Source organism: Falco biarmicus, chromosome 14, assembly GCF_023638135.1.
Source record: "Falco biarmicus isolate bFalBia1 chromosome 14, bFalBia1.pri, whole genome shotgun sequence".
Classification (NCBI taxonomy): domain Eukaryota; kingdom Metazoa; phylum Chordata; class Aves; order Falconiformes; family Falconidae; genus Falco; species Falco biarmicus.
The window spans coordinates 7,523,364-7,539,706 of NC_079301.1; the positions used below are offsets into that span (position 1 = coordinate 7,523,364).

At 47.8% G+C, this 16,343-nt stretch overlaps 1 protein-coding gene across 8 annotated transcripts in view; it reads left to right on the forward strand.

Annotated features, from left to right (window-relative positions):
* The window catches only part of ATP11C (ATPase phospholipid transporting 11C), a 60,479-nt gene that overhangs the window by 22,329 nt on the left and 21,807 nt on the right, over positions 1-16,343 (forward strand). For 7 of the 8 annotated variants that reach the window (XM_056359389.1, XM_056359388.1, XM_056359384.1 and 4 more), the window contains exons 4-17: positions 2,571-2,651; positions 3,652-3,759; positions 4,381-4,509; positions 6,952-7,055; positions 7,738-7,788; positions 9,503-9,567; positions 10,167-10,248; positions 10,632-10,782; positions 11,610-11,807; positions 12,725-12,886; positions 13,080-13,237; positions 14,168-14,239; positions 15,056-15,129; positions 15,789-15,892. In XM_056359389.1, coding sequence (XP_056215364.1) covers positions 2,571-2,651; positions 3,652-3,759; positions 4,381-4,509; positions 6,952-7,055; positions 7,738-7,788; positions 9,503-9,567; positions 10,167-10,248; positions 10,632-10,782; positions 11,610-11,807; positions 12,725-12,886; positions 13,080-13,237; positions 14,168-14,239; positions 15,056-15,129; positions 15,789-15,892 — 1,539 coding nt within the window. Of the gene's footprint in view, positions 1-2,570; positions 2,652-3,651; positions 3,760-4,380; positions 4,510-6,951; positions 7,056-7,737; positions 7,789-9,502; positions 9,568-10,166; positions 10,249-10,631; positions 10,783-11,609; positions 11,808-12,724; positions 12,887-13,079; positions 13,238-14,167; positions 14,240-15,055; positions 15,130-15,788; positions 15,893-16,343 lie in introns of those variants that run through there. The other variant, XM_056359390.1, reaches the window with a different exon arrangement.

Here is a 16,343-nt window from a genome sequence, read left to right on the forward strand (position 1 = left end):
TGCCCCTGCTCTACCTGCTGCTGAAACCCTTTATCAAAATGTCTGTTCCTCCAAATTCCGCTCTTGTTTTGGAGAGAGAAAATACCTGTATTAAATGTAGCACACATATTAGAACACTAACAGGATACAAATAGCTGTTTCTTTGAGTCGTCTATTGCAACACTCAAAGGAAACTGAGTAAACTCCTGATGGAAAGGACTGGCCCAGGGTAAACATAGTCCAAGTGTGTTTGTAGACAGGCCAAGCTGATGGATGTAAGTTAATTTAGGAGGTTCCAGGAATGAAAAATGTCCCTTTTGATTGATGGAGGTGACTTCTGTACTGTGGTCTTCAGTCTCCTAAACAATGAGTTAGGAAGAAGCCATTAAGTAACAGGAGGATTTTGTCACTCTTTAAGTGGATCCAAATTAAACTGTTTAAGTCCTAAACCAGCTCAAAAATAGCTTCAAAGGAATCTGCCTTTGATGTTCTGGCTCGTTGCTCGTGTGTCCTTCAGCTTTCCACCAGCCATGAATGGGAAGAGCAGTATCCAGCCATGGGATGTGCGGGGAGTGCCTTCTCCAAATACATAAATGAGTTATCCCGGGGACTTCATCTAATATTTGCATTCATACATCTATAGTACAGCATTTGTGTGGACAGAAATCGTATGATTTGTTTAAACAAACTCAATGCAACTACATCTTGCCCACTGCAGAAAACTGCTGCTGGGCAGCAGGAGGTCCTCTCCCTTGCCCTTCTCAGCTAAAAGCCAAAGTTCCTCTTGTATTCCCAGGATCTGTCAGGTTTTTGCAAGAGAACTGTTGGCTGACCAGCCTAAAGTGCAATGATGCCACCCCAGTGCATGGCCGTCCCACGTGCTGCATGTCCTTGTGACGCTTGGCACCACCATCACTCAAGGTTGTTCCTCCAAGGTCTGATTTCTGCCAGGCTTTCTGCTTGTAAACATTTTACACTCATTTGATTGAGCCAGGGCTTTGTGTCCCTGGAAATATTTGTTGTGTTTATCTTGGTTTACCCTCATGCCCCTTAACTCGTACACCACTTACCTGGCTGCTGCTTGCGGCATATCTCTTCCACTTGGATACCTTCTGGCTCTTCTCTCTCTGGGTCCGGTACTGCAGGGTAATATTTCAGAGTTAAAAATTTCCACGTAGCTTCCAGCCGGTAAGAGCAGTCCTGTCCTTAATGCAGCATTTTACGGGCAGCCTGAAACAATAAATATACAGATGCTGCTGGTGAGCGTGCCAGGGAAGCGCAAACAAGCGGAGGGAAACAGAGTCCCTTTGTGGGGACACAAAGCCTTTCTGCTGAGCTTCCCTGTCCCTTTTGTCACAAGCTTCACCATCTGCCTCTCCTGCTCTGGGCACAGCAGGAAAAGCTGCCGGTGGTGTGTGCCGTGGTTCGGAAGGTGGGGCAGGGCTGTAGCTTGTCCTACTCTTACGTTATTCCGTCCCGGTTACGAACCTGTCCTGCCGTTCTTGCCCCTCGGGCCAAGCCATGGCACAGTTGATGAACGATGGAAGGGGCTTGGTCTTTGCCGCGGTGCTGGCTGGAGCACCGCACTGAGCTTGGGAAGGATCCAGCCGTCCCCCTGAGGCCCTCAGTCGGTCGCTGTGCTCGAGTCGTGCTCTGAGCTCCAGATCTGAGAGTTTAAAGACAAAGTATGGATTTCTGTTCTATTTAAATATTCCTGTTCCGTTATGCAATGTATTTTATAGGTAATTTGGGCTGATGCCTGTTACTTTTAACCTCGGAGTGTCAGTGGCTCAGGGCGACTGGTACTGGTCTCCCTCTTACAACCGGCTGCGTTTTAGGGTTCAGATGTGCCCAGTCTTCATGCCAAGGAGGAGAAGCACCCCTCCTGTGGCTTAGTGGGAGACGAGGGTGGATTTTCCTGTGCTTCAGAAATGCATGAAGCAAACTCCGTCTCAAGACGAGGAAGAACTTCTTTACCGTGAGGGAGACATCCCCAGGACAGGCTGCCCAGAGAGGCTGTGCAGTCTCCTTCTCTGGGGACATTCACACCCGCCTGGACGTGACTCTGTGCAACCTGCCCCAGGTGACCCTGCTTTAGCAGGGGGGGACTAGGTGATCTCCAGGGGTCCCTTCCAATGCCAGCTGTTCTGTGATTCTGTGCTGCTGCCTCTGCCCCACTCCCCTCCCCTGCCTCGGTCCTCTCCAGCACACCCCGTGGTGGGAGCAGGCTTGCTGGCACCCGCACCGTGAGTAGTTGCGTTTATACAGCCTGTCCCCAGCAGCCCATTCATCCAGGCTTTTGTTTCCCACTAGAGCAAGGTCAGACTTAGGCTGTGAGCTACTTCTGATAGGGATTTTCCCACCTGAGGACATCCCATGGTACTCGGGAGGAGGTGGTGTAGTCCCCTCATGATGGAGGAGAGCACTCCGGGGGATGCCTGTGCTGGTCATTCTCGTGTGCCCCTTCCTCCCCTGCTGGCCTGTGCCTTACCCCCGGTGGGATGAGCACCCTTTTGCCCCCGTTACCAGAGTTTTTGATTCTTCTGCTGCCTGGAAGCCAGTTGTCAGCAGTGCATTTTTTCTCTCTGCAGGTGATAGTGGACACCCCAACCAGCCCGGTGACAAGCGGCCTCCCGCTATTCTTTGTCATCACTGTCACAGCTATCAAACAGGTACAGGTGTCAGCGTGGGGGGAGGAAGATGCTCTTTAAGACATGCAGTAGCGAAAATGATGAGCGTGTATCTGAATATACTCAAAAGTCACCAAAATGGGCTGGTAGGTTTGGTGAAGCCCTCTCAGAAGGTGAGACATGTACTGGTGCTTTTCAAGAGAGGCTGCATGTTGAGTGTGGTTATTTATTGCTCTCTCTTTTTTTGACAATGTAAAGCATCTCTATATGTACCGTTGTAAGCAAGCCACGAGGGTCAGTAAAGGTTACTACTGTAGTTCTGGCTTTACTTGAATTTTTCTTCTCTTTTTAGAAATGCTGTCTGAGTCTTCGCAGAGATGTGCTCCAAATATAGCTCACACTCTGCTCTGGTGTTGGTAAATGGAAAGGACAGGTTCTGTTCAACCACTCAGCTAGCCGTGAAAATATGCACTTCTCATCTTCTTGCGGTGTTAAAAGCCCTTCCTCCCATCGTACGCACATGTGCCATTTAAAATTTCCTCTACAGAAGGATTGAATAATAAAAGAAGTTTCTTCTTCAGGGGCCAGAAAGGGAGTGCTAGAGTAAAAGCCATCTGCTTCAAATCTGAATGTTTTATTCTTTCAGTAAAGACTGAAGAGGAAGAGTCTCATCCTGCGTTACCATAGGAAAGAGTTGCGGGGTGCTAAGGGTATTAGTCATATTATCAGCCACTTCTTGCCAACGCTGAGAATAATAGAAACATGTTACAGTAGTTCAGCTGCTTGTTGCATGCGCTGCATATAGATTATTTTTGTGTGTTATTTTAATCGGTTATGAATCTGTCAAATATGCATATGAAGTTTTTAAAATAAATTGATTCATCCTGAGCTACTCTGGTTGATGTTTTGTCAGGCATGAAGGAGTTCTAAGGACTGCTTAATTTATTCATTTTTTAAACCTGTCCCTATCTCTGTCCCTACTCTTTCTCTTTCGGTAATTTACTGCGTTACGAGTTTGTGTTGCCTGTATTTGTGTGCTCAGGGATATGAGGACTGGCTGAGGCACAGAGCTGACAACGAAGTGAACAAAAGCAATGTCTTCATTGTCGAAAACGCAAAGCAAGTGCAGAAGGAGAGTGAGAAAATCAAGGTAACTGTTAACAGAGAACTTGCGTGTGGTTATCGCTGAAGCCGATGGGAACACGAGGGTATGTGGTAAGGAGACAAGAGCAGGGGAGGAGCGATGTACTGCGGTTAGAGCTGCCCCAGTGAGCTCGCTTTCAGATGAGATGCTCTGAGAGTCGTTCCTGGTTAAGGAGTGATGCTGCTGCTTTTTTTTTTTTTATTGCTTTTGAAAAGCTGTCTTGCAAAAGCCATACCAGGGCTGACAACTGACAGATCTGTCAGCATTTTGCAGTTCTCCAGGACAGGCAGTCCTCTTCTATTTCCAAATCTCCCAAGGACACCAGGAAAGTACGCTTAGCTTTGACGTTAATTTATCACACTGCACTTCAGACAAGTACAGTCTCTTGCTCCATCGAGATTTAGCAGAGACATAAATACTAACCATGCCATGTGGGCACTGGGAGTTGGTGCCGGGCTGGATCAACCCTTTGGGCTGTGGAGTGATGCTCAGGGACCTGTGCACCTCCTGAAGCCTGCTTTCCCTTTTAGCCAAGACGCTCTCTGCTAGGCTTTGAGAGAAGCTAAATCTGTGACTATCTAATAACAACTGAGAGGGCTTTTCATGTAGATGTTTCCTTTCTTCCAGGTTGGAGACATAGTAGAAGTGAAAGCGGATGAGACCTTCCCCTGTGACTTGATATTTTTGGCCTCCAGCAGCACTGATGGGACCTGTTACGTCACTACAGCGAGTCTCGATGGCGAGTCCAATTTCAAGGTGACGGGGATGGATGGGGCAGTGCTCAGGGGTACTTGGATGCCTGGAGCTACCACTAAAGCCAGTGCTTGAACGGGGTGGGATGTGCTTAACTGGAGGATGCTCCTGCAGAGCCGATCCCCGTGGCTGTATTTAACAGCTCTTCCCTCTGTCTGCTCCCAGTGCATGGGTGCAGGGGGCATGGAAGCCCTCTGGGGATTGTTTGTTTCCACTTTGTCTCCCAACAGCCATTTCTACTGGCGCTGCCCCACATTGTATCGATGTTTATTGATACGGCTTTGCTGTTTTATTGCCCATTGTGGGAAAGTGGTAGTGCTTTCCTGCTCCAGCTGCACATTGCGAGGTCTGGTGCATTAGTAAAACAGTGCCTGCAGCTGCTTTGGCTCCCTTTCCAGTACCTGCTGACGTGTCTGTTACTAAACTGAGTTTTTCCAGTGAGACTGGGGACTTTTTGAGGCAGTATGTCTACATTAATTTGGGGATTTTTTCACTTGCATGAGAAAAACATTGCTTCTGTTTTTTGGGTTTTTTTCACCTTTTCCCTGAATCAAGCAGTGAAATTTAATACTAGTCTTGCTCAAGATGAATCTCCAGTTTATTTTCTTTCTTCATTCACACACCCCAAACTAGGGAAAGAAACAGCAACAACAACAGGAAAACTTATATGCATCAGAAGACATAAACATTTGTTTGCACTTGTGTTTGATAAATATTTATACAAATAGCAGCAACTGCAATAGTAAGATTGGAAGGTCCTTTCAGATGACATGATTCATTCCAGCACACTCTGAAGTCAGTGGGATGCCATTGGCAATCTGGTCTGTATTGTATGGGCTCTGTGGCTCGTCTTTTTACGGGTGGCTGTTAATCGGTACTGGAAATCTTGTGTAGGAGCTGATGCAGTGCTGGTACACCGTACTGGTTCCACTAGTGAGGAGGAGTGGAGCTTTGAAGTGGCTTGAGGCTAAAAATAGATAACCATGTTAAACAGGCAATTGCTTCTTTGTGTCAGGTGTATTATATGCATGAGTTTACATAACTTTTGCAGAGTCTTGGCTCTTACTAACTTTTGAAGTCTGTAAGTGCAATGCTGAATTTCTATATTGAGCACTGTGGTGTGTTTTTCTTGTTTTCTGGGTTCCTGTAGGTGACTGGGAGCCGTCTCCTGTTTCTTGATGAGATGAAGATGAGTTTGAAAGGGGGAGAAGGAGTAGAAAAGCAAGTGGTGATTGGGGATATGGGTCTGACATTAGGAACCAGGGTTTGCTGCAAAAGGAGGGCGAGGGGAGCACATTCAGGTACCCACAGAACCTCATCTGCACTTCTGGTATTTGGGGCATGTCAGGTCAAGGTATGGGAAAGATGCCTGGTTAAGTGAAAGTGGAGCAGAACCACGAAGGCGATTTTGTCAGGGCTCTGTCTTTGAAGTATGCATCTTTGGTCATAGGTATCTAAAAGAACATGTGCTTTCTAAGTGTGCTAAAGGACTGAGGATGTAAAGATCGTGGAACTGATTAGGAGGCAGCTTTGAAGGGTCACTCAGTAATTGCACAGTGTCCATGGTGACAGGAGCAGTGGATGCAAAACCCCGCGCAAGGGTTGGGTTTGGTACTGGGCACTGCAGGAAGTTTTGAGTTGTTTCACAAAAGCTGTGATTTATACCAGAGGTGTGTATGTGTTTGTGTGTCTGCTTTCAATACGAAAAGCCAGGCAGGCTACCAAAATGACATGAAGGTGGGTATTTATAATGTCGTGACTGCAGCATGTGTAACGTAACAGTTCCTCCCGGGATGTGCAAGGAGGGGAATGCAAATGTAAGGAGTGGAGGAAGCTTTTTAATGAATTTGTTTATGAAGATGGATTGAGGCAGCTTGCTGAGCAGCCTGCCGTGACTTGGAGCTCTGAGCAGCTCCTATAAATAGAGCCTGGAAGGCAGCGAGCAGATCCTTCACGGTTTCCAGTTAATTGTGAGAGATGAACCTTTGCAGCAGCAGCTGCTAAAAATAGTTTGGAGTCTGCCAGCACTCCGACTGATCCCTGGGCGCTGGAGCTGGTGTCTAATTACCTTCAGGAGCGGGCAGGCAGGTGGTCCCCGGGAGCCCCTTTGCCCTGGAGGCACCTGCAGCACCCCCCCACCCCACCCCAGCCGGGGTGGCAGCAAGTCCCTGCAGAGAAGCCAAAGATGCTCTGCTTTTGGTGCACACCTTACTGAACAAACATACAGCAGCTCCTTCCTGCTCTGGTTTCTCTTAAGCTTATTGACTTCAGTCTTTCGCTGAGAGATGCTTCAGCTGCTGTGTGGGAGCAGGGCGAGGGCTTGGGTGAGCTGCTGGTGCTGACAAGCCTTTGCACAGTGGTGTTTAAAGTAATGGGGTAAAAAACTTGGGGATGGGTGGTGGTGCTGCGGGCTCGTGGTGATTCTGCCTGTGCTTCTCTGTCCAGACTCACTATGCAGTGCGGGATACCACTGTGCTCTGTACGGATGAAGCCATTGACTCCCTCACAGCCACAATCGAGTGCGAACAGCCACAGCCTGACCTCTACAAGTGAGTCTGCTGCCCCTGCCCGGTGTCATCTCCCTGCAGACACCTGAGCACCATCAGTTAGGGGATCTAATCATTTACAGTTCAGCAAAGCGAAGGGCTTTCTCTTTTTGTCAGAGCCCAAAAGGTTTCTCCAGGCAGCAAGAAGCTGCCGGGCTTCTTGAATATGAGGATGGCAAAGTTGACACCACATTTCTTCAGGGCTCGGTTTCTTTGCAGCAAAACCTCCCCCGTGTAACACTCGTCATGGTGTAATGAGCTATTTTTTGTCAGCTCAGCTGTAGCAACAGTCCATGTGCCTGTTCTTAGGGCACTCTACCTCCCAGCTAAAATGCATCGGGCCAAATGATTTCCAGGAGTAAGCGGTCTTTGTTGTTAGCATCCCTTGAAGGAGGTTCGTTGGGGTGTGTTGCATGCTGTAATAGGGATGTGCTGGAGTCCGCAGGCACGGTCAGGTGCTGCTGCTGCCCTGCTGGTAGGTGGCACCTGGGGGACACCCTTGGCTTTTGGGGGGGGGTGTGGCTTCTCCCTGTCCTGAGCACAGCCACCTTTCTGAAGCATTAAACTCTCAAATGCACTTGCTTACATGTTTGCTTCCATCTCCTGCCAATGACTTCTTTTAGTATGCTTGTAGTAGCTCTTTATAATGTGTTTGTAATGCAAGTTTTTCATACCTCTATTGCAGATTTGTTGGAAGAATTATCATCTACAGAAGTAACCAGGAGCCCGTAGCCAGGTTGGTCTTGCAGCAATCTTGCTGACCCTCCTCGGAGAGGGAGGTTGGGTATCTGCATTGAATTTCAGGAACCTGAACTTGTGCTGCCATCATTAGGAAATGTCTTTCTTTAACCATTCCAAATATTTCATTGTTGAGGGAGGCTTATAGTTAACATCTCCACTTACTCCCTTCTGCTGTCCGGTGATATGTTAGTGCCCCTCTTGGGGAAGCAATGCGGGAACTGCCAGTAATGTCCTCCCCTGCTGATGGGAAACAAATTTACAAAGCAATTGCAAAATACTGGTATTCATCAGTGACCTGGATGAGGGACAGAGAGCACCCTGGGCAGGTTTGCTGATGGTACAGAGCTGGGAGCGGCTGATACCCCAGAGGCTGCGCTGCCATTCAGCGAGACCTGGGCAGGCTGGAGGGTTGGGCAGGGAGGAACCCAATGGAGTTGGGGCTGCGCTGCTGCGGGGCACCTCTGCGGAGAGGGGCCTGGGAGCTCTGGTGGGCAGCAAGTTGCCCATGGGCCAGCAGTGTGTCCAGGTGGCCAAGGCGGCCAGTGGGACCCTGGGTGCATCAGGAGGAGCGTGGCCAGCAGGTCGAGGGAGGTGACCCTGCCCTCTGCTCTGCCCTGGTGAGACACATCTGGGGTGCTGGGTCCAGTGCTGGGCTCCCCAGTTCAAGAGAGACAGGGAGCTGCTGGGGAGGGGCCAGTGTGGGGCTATGAAGATGATGGGGGGACTGGAGCATCTCCCTGGTGTGGGAGGGCTGGGAGAGCTGGGCCAGTCCAGCCTGGAGAGGAGGCGGCTGAGGGGGGATCCCATCGTGTCTGCAAGTATCTTAAGGGCCAGTGCCAGGAGGACGGGGCCAGGCTCCTGTCAGTGGTGCCCAGCGACAGGACAAGGGGCAAAGGGCACAAACTGCAGCACAAGAAGTTCCTTCTGAAGACGAGGAGGAACTTCCTTACCGTGAGGGTGGCAGAGCCCCGGGAGAGGCTGCCCAGAGAGGCTGTGCAGTCTCCTTCTCTGGGGACATTCACACCTGCCTGGACGTGACTCTGTGCAGCCTGCCCCAGGTGACCCTGCTTTAGCAGGGGCTGGACTAGGTGATCTCCAGAGGTCCCTTCCAATCCTGACCATTCTGTCATTCTGTGAAGGAAACTAGAAACTTAAACATCAATTAGTGTTTCAGGGGAAAAAAAATAAATAACATTTATAAGTCATCAAAACCAGATGGCTGTCACCAGAGCAGTGCTGGCTGTGTTTCATGCTGTGCTGGTTCTACCTGGACTCTAGAAGCAACAGAGTCATGAGTGGGGTTTTGAAGAGAAACAAAAGTACAGCCGGGAGCAAAATAACCCATCGGCTTTGGTGGCGTTAATCGACTGTGCTGGAATGGACAGGTTTTCAGTGCTTTTAAAATCAGTTTTTTATGTAAGCGCTGGAACATATTAGATCTGAACATTTTGTACTTATTCCTCAAGAGCCTTACTGGTAATCCCCCATTAAATTTGAAACTTTGAGCACCAAGGGTAGTCTGTGTAAAATGGAATAGATATAAAAGTATATAAATAGAAAACTAAATTTAAGCAATGCCCAATTTAACATACAAAACAAGTAATCAGATCTAAAAACCATCTGTTTAGCTTTATAATCTATCTCTGGGTCTAAATTATAAGGCAGATTGAATTTTCTTTAAGTGATACAATAATTTCTTTTATGTTTAGGTCTTTGGGTCCTGAAAACCTGTTGCTGAAAGGTGCTACTCTCAAAAATACCAAGAAGATTTATGGTGAACAGTTATTATTGTTATTATTTTATTTATTTAAATAGTTCTGATAAATAATGACAAATGTAGATGTTCATCACTCAACCTGTCGAGGGAAAATACTTCCTTACAGCTTGCCTGCCTGGGCTCCACAGTTAGATTTGGTATGCAAGCTGATTGCAAAGTTGACAGGGTGACATTAGGAGATACTGGTGATACCTGCGGTGTGGCCGAGTGCAGGGCGTGTTAATACACCTGAGCAAGCTTTTCCTTTTACCTGAGATACAAAGAGCAGGCAGCTGTTCCCAAATCCTTTGCTGAAAACATGCGCTAGGATCACTGTCCCAGACACTAGTGATCGAGGGTGACGGCTGTTACAGAAGACTGATGTTTTTTCTGACTGTATGTGATCCGTAGGCTCCTGCTCAGTGCTCTGGGATATGTGCAATTACATTACTTAGCAGCCTCAGAGGTTTCTGTAGTTGAACAGTCCTTGGGTAATGCCTTTTTCTTCAGCTGGGATTCGAGTTTCATGTAACCACCAATGCCCCTCATGGCTAAGTGCGAGCTGGGTCCCTCCGGGGCTGCGAGTCCCTTATGAGCCCTGCTTTAATACCCTGTAGGAGTTGCAGTCTATACTGGAATGGAAACGAAAATGGCTTTGAACTACCAAGGGAAATCTCAGAAACGGTCTGCTGTAGAAAAGTGAGTATTTATAGTCAGCAAAAAAATGGTAAAAGCTGTTGTTTTTTTGTTTTTTTTTATGGATGACATGTACAGAAATAATCCCCTAATCTGCTGCCTTTTGTTTCAGATGCTCTCTGATTGCATAGAAAATCTGTGTATTTGATTAAGCATATCTTTCAAGAAGCTGTATCATTTAGTAGCTTTTTTTTATTTAAAAACAAAGTTAAGAATTGTTAAAATATATGAACTGACCCTGAATATCTACAGTGTCAAAAGCACTTGTTCTGTATTAACAGAAAAACATTCCCTTCTTAAAGTAAGGAAGTCTTGTTCCTGCTTATTTGTGTCATTTTCTATATAATAATAGCTGCAAGAATTTTAAAGAGAAACCTGTCTTTCAGATCTATCAATGCTTTCCTGATAGTGTATTTGTGCATCCTATTGAGCAAGGCTACTGTGTGCACAACTCTGAAATACGTCTGGCAGAGTAATCCATTTAATGATGAGCCTTGGTACAATGAAAAGACTAAAAAAGAGAGAGACACATTCAAGGTGAGTGGATTTGTATTTCAGTGCCTCCTCCGGCTTTGTTATTCTGAGGGTTTTATTTAATCTACAGTGTCTGCTGCTAGCCCTGAGAGCCCTGTTTGCTCACTGGAAGTGCTGTCGTTTCCTTTGTCTCGAGTGCTGTTTGCCTTTCTTTCCTGCCTCTCGTGCTTGTGCAAGGCGATGCTTGCGTGGAGCGGGACGAAGCATAAATAAATACTATATTTTTTAGAAATGCAGCAGCTGATTTGATGTGGATCCTTATCTGAACTCGAGCTATCTTTCAGCTTTGAGTAGGTAAACTCAAACTGAGGCCATGTCAACCAGCTTCTTAAACTTGTCAAGACATGGGCAGTCAAGCCTGAAAGAGTGAATGTGAGTGTGTAGAAATCAGTTATTTGATGGATCATTGAGTAGGACTTACGGGAGTGTCGCTGCATGAGTTGTACCCTCACCATAGCTTGACAGGTCTCAAGCCACTTGCTCCTTGTTTCTAGTTACCCGAGATCAGAATGAGCAGAATGTAGTAGTATATGCTTAAGAGGAATATACTTGAATAAAACATAATTTTGGTCACTGTGAAGCGGTGAGATGTACCCTTGTATTATACCCTTGTCGATCTGCAGAAGACAGTGAGATTTATCTGCATGAAAGGAAGGTGGAATTTGGCCCTGTATCTTAGCTGTATTTGTTTTCAGATTTCGTTGGGTTTTTTTTTTCTATTTAACCTTGGAAGAAAAGCTGCCTAAAACCCCAGAGGTGTTGCTGTAAACTGCTCCTGAGTTACACCTGATGGGCACAGACTGCATCGTCTTCTCCTCTTTCTATGGCAGGTCTTGCGGATGTTCACAGACTTCTTGTCGTTCATGGTCCTCTTCAATTTCATCATCCCAGTCTCCATGTATGTTACAGTAGAGATGCAGAAGTTCTTGGGCTCCTTCTTCATCTCTTGGGACAAGGAGATGTATGATGAAGAAATAAAGGAGGGAGCATTGGTGAACACCTCAGACCTGAACGAAGAGCTTGGGCAGGTCAGAACACGCTCTGTTTGAATCTGCTTGGATGAAACTGTGAACAAGAACATCCTCTCTGATAGGAACCCTTGTTGTGGCAGTCCCTTGCGGTCCCCTCAGGGCAGAGCTTCAGCCGGTTTGGTGGCACTTTCCATTTAATGTGATTCTACTTGCTCTGCGAAACGGATAAGGTTATAAATAGTGCATGAAAGAGCAGGAATTGGGTCACGCCAATTGTTTCCATATTGGGGAATATCAGGCACAGCTCTCTGCATGTCAGGGTGGTTTACTTTCGCTGCTTCAATTGAAAATTAAAAATCCTGTCTTTTCGAGGATTAATGAAAATGTCTGCCCAGCCATCTCTCTGGGCACGCAATGCACGTGCAGCCACGCTGCTGCTGGCTTTGCTGGGGCAATTAGACAGCTCAGGCTTCCCTTTCTTATCTGCACCGGGAGAGAGGTGTAGTGCCTCCTGCTTTTTATTTTGCTTTAACATAAATATATAAATACTTAGAGTAGCAATTACCTAATTCAAATACAGCACCAAGATGGAAATCCCCCAAAGGAGGCAGCAAACCTGCAGCAGCAGCTATATGAGTGCTAGGAGCTATAGCAAAGGACCCAATAAAGAGGGTGAGGGGAACACACAGAGCCTGGAAACAGATTTTTAAGTCTTCAGGAGCTGCCTCCTGCCACCTGTGCAATGGGCTGAAAACAAAGGAGCTACTCTGAGGAGCAAAGTAGTAGAACTACATAGTGGTGTAACTCCTGTGGGGCATTCGCATCTTTGGGGCGCCAGTTTAGGATAGCAGCAACGTACTCTTCAGCATTGGCACAGATGCACTAAACCACCCCAGCCTCGTTGTTTCTGGGGGGCTCCTTCCCAGGCACATGGGGCTGGGGTGCAGCGAGGCAGCCTGCCTGTTTGCTTCTAGGTGGAGTACGTCTTCACAGACAAAACTGGGACCCTGACAGAAAACAGCATGGAGTTCATAGAGTGCTGCATAGATGGGCATAACTACAAAGACTGCATTTCGGAGATGGATGGCTTCTCTCAGACTGATGGACCCCTAAAATATTATGGCAAAGCAGAAAAGGTGAGAAATCTGCATGTTGATGACTTAGGGTTTTGTGGTCAGCTCCTGGCTGGGTACGTACAGCAGAAGGCGGGGAGGGGGTGTTCATTTTTTTGTTTTAAGATGCATCCACAAAAATCACAACCAAGCGCTGCGAGGTGGGCTCGGTGCATGGCATTGAGCTGGCAATGAGCCCTCCCTCCCTCCTGCCCAGAGCCGTGAGGAGCTGTTCCTGCGAGCCCTCTGCCTGTGCCACACTGTTCAGATCAAGGAAGCAGACCAGATGGACGGGCTGATAGGACATCCAGAACGCAAATACTCCTATATCTCCTCTTCCCCAGATGAAATTGCTTTGGTGAAAGGCGCAGAAAAGTAAGACTAAAAGATCGTTGGGTTTTTTAATTCCCTCTCTCTGGTGGGAAGGAGGTGAGGGTTATCTGAAGGCGATAGACCCCTTTTCCCCGGTCAAGACTGCATCTCCCTCTGCAGTGTCTCGTTGTGACACTAACCCTGGGCCTGACCTGTAGCCCTGTGATGCCATGTGTGTCTGTGGGTTTAAATGAGCTCTCTGTAAAAGGGATGCTCTGCAAAGGGTCTTCCCTGCGCAACTTGTTTGGAGGTTGTGGTTTGCCTTCACCGCTGAGAGCAGCCCCGAGCTGCTGCAGTGCCTGGCTGGGCCGAGGCTCCTTTGCTGGAGCCCCCATGGCCACGTGCTTTTATCACCGAGAAATGGAGGCCAGTTACCACGTGCATATTGCAGCCCAGTTGCTTCCTTGGCATGTAGCAGTAAAATAATGGGATGGATTACTTTTATCAAATGCACGTTCGAACCCTGGCAAAGATGCTCAAGGCCAGGTTGGACGGGGCTTTGAGCAACCTGGGCTAGTGGAAGGTGTCCCTGCCCACAATAGAGGGTTTGGGACTAGATGATCTTTAAGATCTTGTCCAACTCCAACCATTCTATGCTATTGCCAGCCCCTACGTTTTAGGCAGCGGCTGTTGCAGCTGTATATACTTGCTCATGGCAATGTAAATCTGCAGGAGACCCAGGGGACCACATCCAGAGGCTCTTGGTGTTTGTGCGCTGCAGTGCCCAGACCTCCAGGTCATGGGAGCAGTGCCAGGACACCACAGCAGGCTCTGCGTGGAGCAAGCAAACGTTCAGCCCAGCTTTTTTAGCTCAGGCTTGCTAACTTCTTTGCTCTTCTCTGCAGTACAGGAGGTGAAAAGAGAACATTGTTAGTGTATAATGCGTGCCCATGGGTGTTTTCAATGTTGTTCTGTCCTTTTGTTTATTGACAGGTATGGTTTCACTTTTCTAGGACTTGAAAACAATTTCATGAAAATACGAAACCAAAAGAATGAAACTGAAATGTAAGTGCCTCCGGGGCCGCTGAGGAGCGGGGCTGCTAGTGCTGTGCTGGCTCCCACCCGGCTTAGTTGGGTCTGGTCAACGTGGCCCACCTGGCAAGGTCAAGGCTGTTCTGCAGAGGGCTGTCAGCAAGGTGCAGGCTGAAAGGCTGGCTTGCAAAGATCTGCTGGCAATTTCAGTGACATCTAAATTCAGCTCCCTTTAAGTGCCCGCAGTCCCTTGTATGGATCCTTCATCTGTGCCTGGCTGTGCAGATGGCTCCCGGGATTCATGGGGCGATTGCTGACCTTGCAGACGGTGGCTGGGCCTCGCAGCAGGATGCTGCAAGCCTAAACCGCATGATATGGCTCCCTTCCCTGTAACTTTTTTTCCCCCTCCTGAGCTGAAAATAATTAGGTCTCACCCTGCGCTCACAGCTCTGACATCTGAGAATCACTGACCTAATCCCAGCGCTCCCCGAGAACTTGCCTCCACAAGCAAGTTTCACTTCTTACTCCCCTTATGGTGAAACTTCATTTAAATGCCAGAGACGATGTCACTGCCTGCGGCACACGGTCCCCGCTGCCTGCTGAGCTGCTGCCCAGCCTGGGGGCTCAGTGCACTGGTGGGCACCCACACCCCCAGCCCCATGCTCAAAGCAGCACTGCAGTGGGTGTTTTTACTCTCTCTTCTTGTGCAGTAACTGTAGAAAGTACATTGCCCAGTGGGTGCTGCCACTTGTAGGGTGTACTGATTTCTGCAGGTCGTTGTTAGTGATTTTCAGTCTTCAGTATTTGTCTTTTACTGAGTCTAAGCTCCTTTGGTTTTTTTCCCATAAGGTACCAGCTTCTTCACGTGTTGAACTTTGATCCTGTCCGTCGCCGTATGAGCGTCATTGTGAGAACCACCACAGGTATAGTTAAAATGCATTTCTGGGTTCCCATACATGTGTGCACGTGCGCACAAGTACGAAACACATCCTCTTTATTCCTGTAACCCAGAGGGGCAAAGCTGTTAGCTCTTCTGAGCTGGTCTGATTAAATTCTGTACTGGGTCTGGTTGGGATAGAGTTAATTTTCTCCATAGCATTTGTCAGGGAACAGCACCAGATAAGAGTAGGGGACAGGGATGGGGACAGTGACCTGTGGAGAGTTCCCTGCTTGCCTTGTTCCAGCCTGGAGGTACAGGTACAGGGAGAGGGGAGTTGTGAGACTTTCCCCTGAGTAGGATGGGTTTTCATGGGAGTAGCAGTCAAAAATTCAGAGGTCACCATCCTTCTCAAATGTCAGTCCTGTAAGGTATGGGTTGCTGATTTTACCCACCCTGAAAAGGTTGCCGAGGCTTCTAAACAGGCTCTGTCCAGCCTGTTGCAGCAAGCTCGCTCAGGGGCTGGTGGGGATGCCCAACGTCCCGTCTTGAGGTCAAACAAGGCTTTGTGCAGGCTAGTGTAAGACCACTTTTGGTACGCAGCTGGGCTTCTAGTAGTCCCTTCCTCTGCATCATTTGCTTGCTGTTGAAGCTGGTCAGTCTTTCTACAATTTGTGAATGCTATAAACTGTAATTTGCTTTTAGGAAAGTTGCTTCTCTTCTGTAAAGGAGCAGACTCCTCTATTTTTCCAAGGGTGCAGCAAGAAGAAATCCAACAAACAAAAGTCCATGTGGAGCGCAATGCTATGGTGAGCCTGTAGATGGAATTTGGCTGGCTCCTGGGGTCAGGAAAGCCTTATTCCAAAAATAGGAATGTGACCTTGCTTTGGAGGGAAGTACTGAAAATCTGTCACTTGACATTGTTTTGAAGCCAGGCTTCTTTCCTTTTCTGTTTCTTTGGCTTCCACCTTTATTTGACTTTTGATATACTTATATGGTCTCCATCACAGTTGTGTCCAAGCATCTCCTAAGCAAGTTAAAAATAGAAATAATAATAGCAGGCAGTTTACTGTGGTGGGAGTAGTGCCTGGTCCCGGTCATGAGGACACCCAGCCCCTGCTCTCCCTGTTGGATGCATGCTCTTGGCTCCGGTCCTTCCCTTAGTATCTCTCCGCCATATTACGTGCACGTAATAGGCGTAACCACGGTTGCTCTGATGGGAAGAAGTTACTGTGTAAACACAGAGAAATCAGTCTTTTG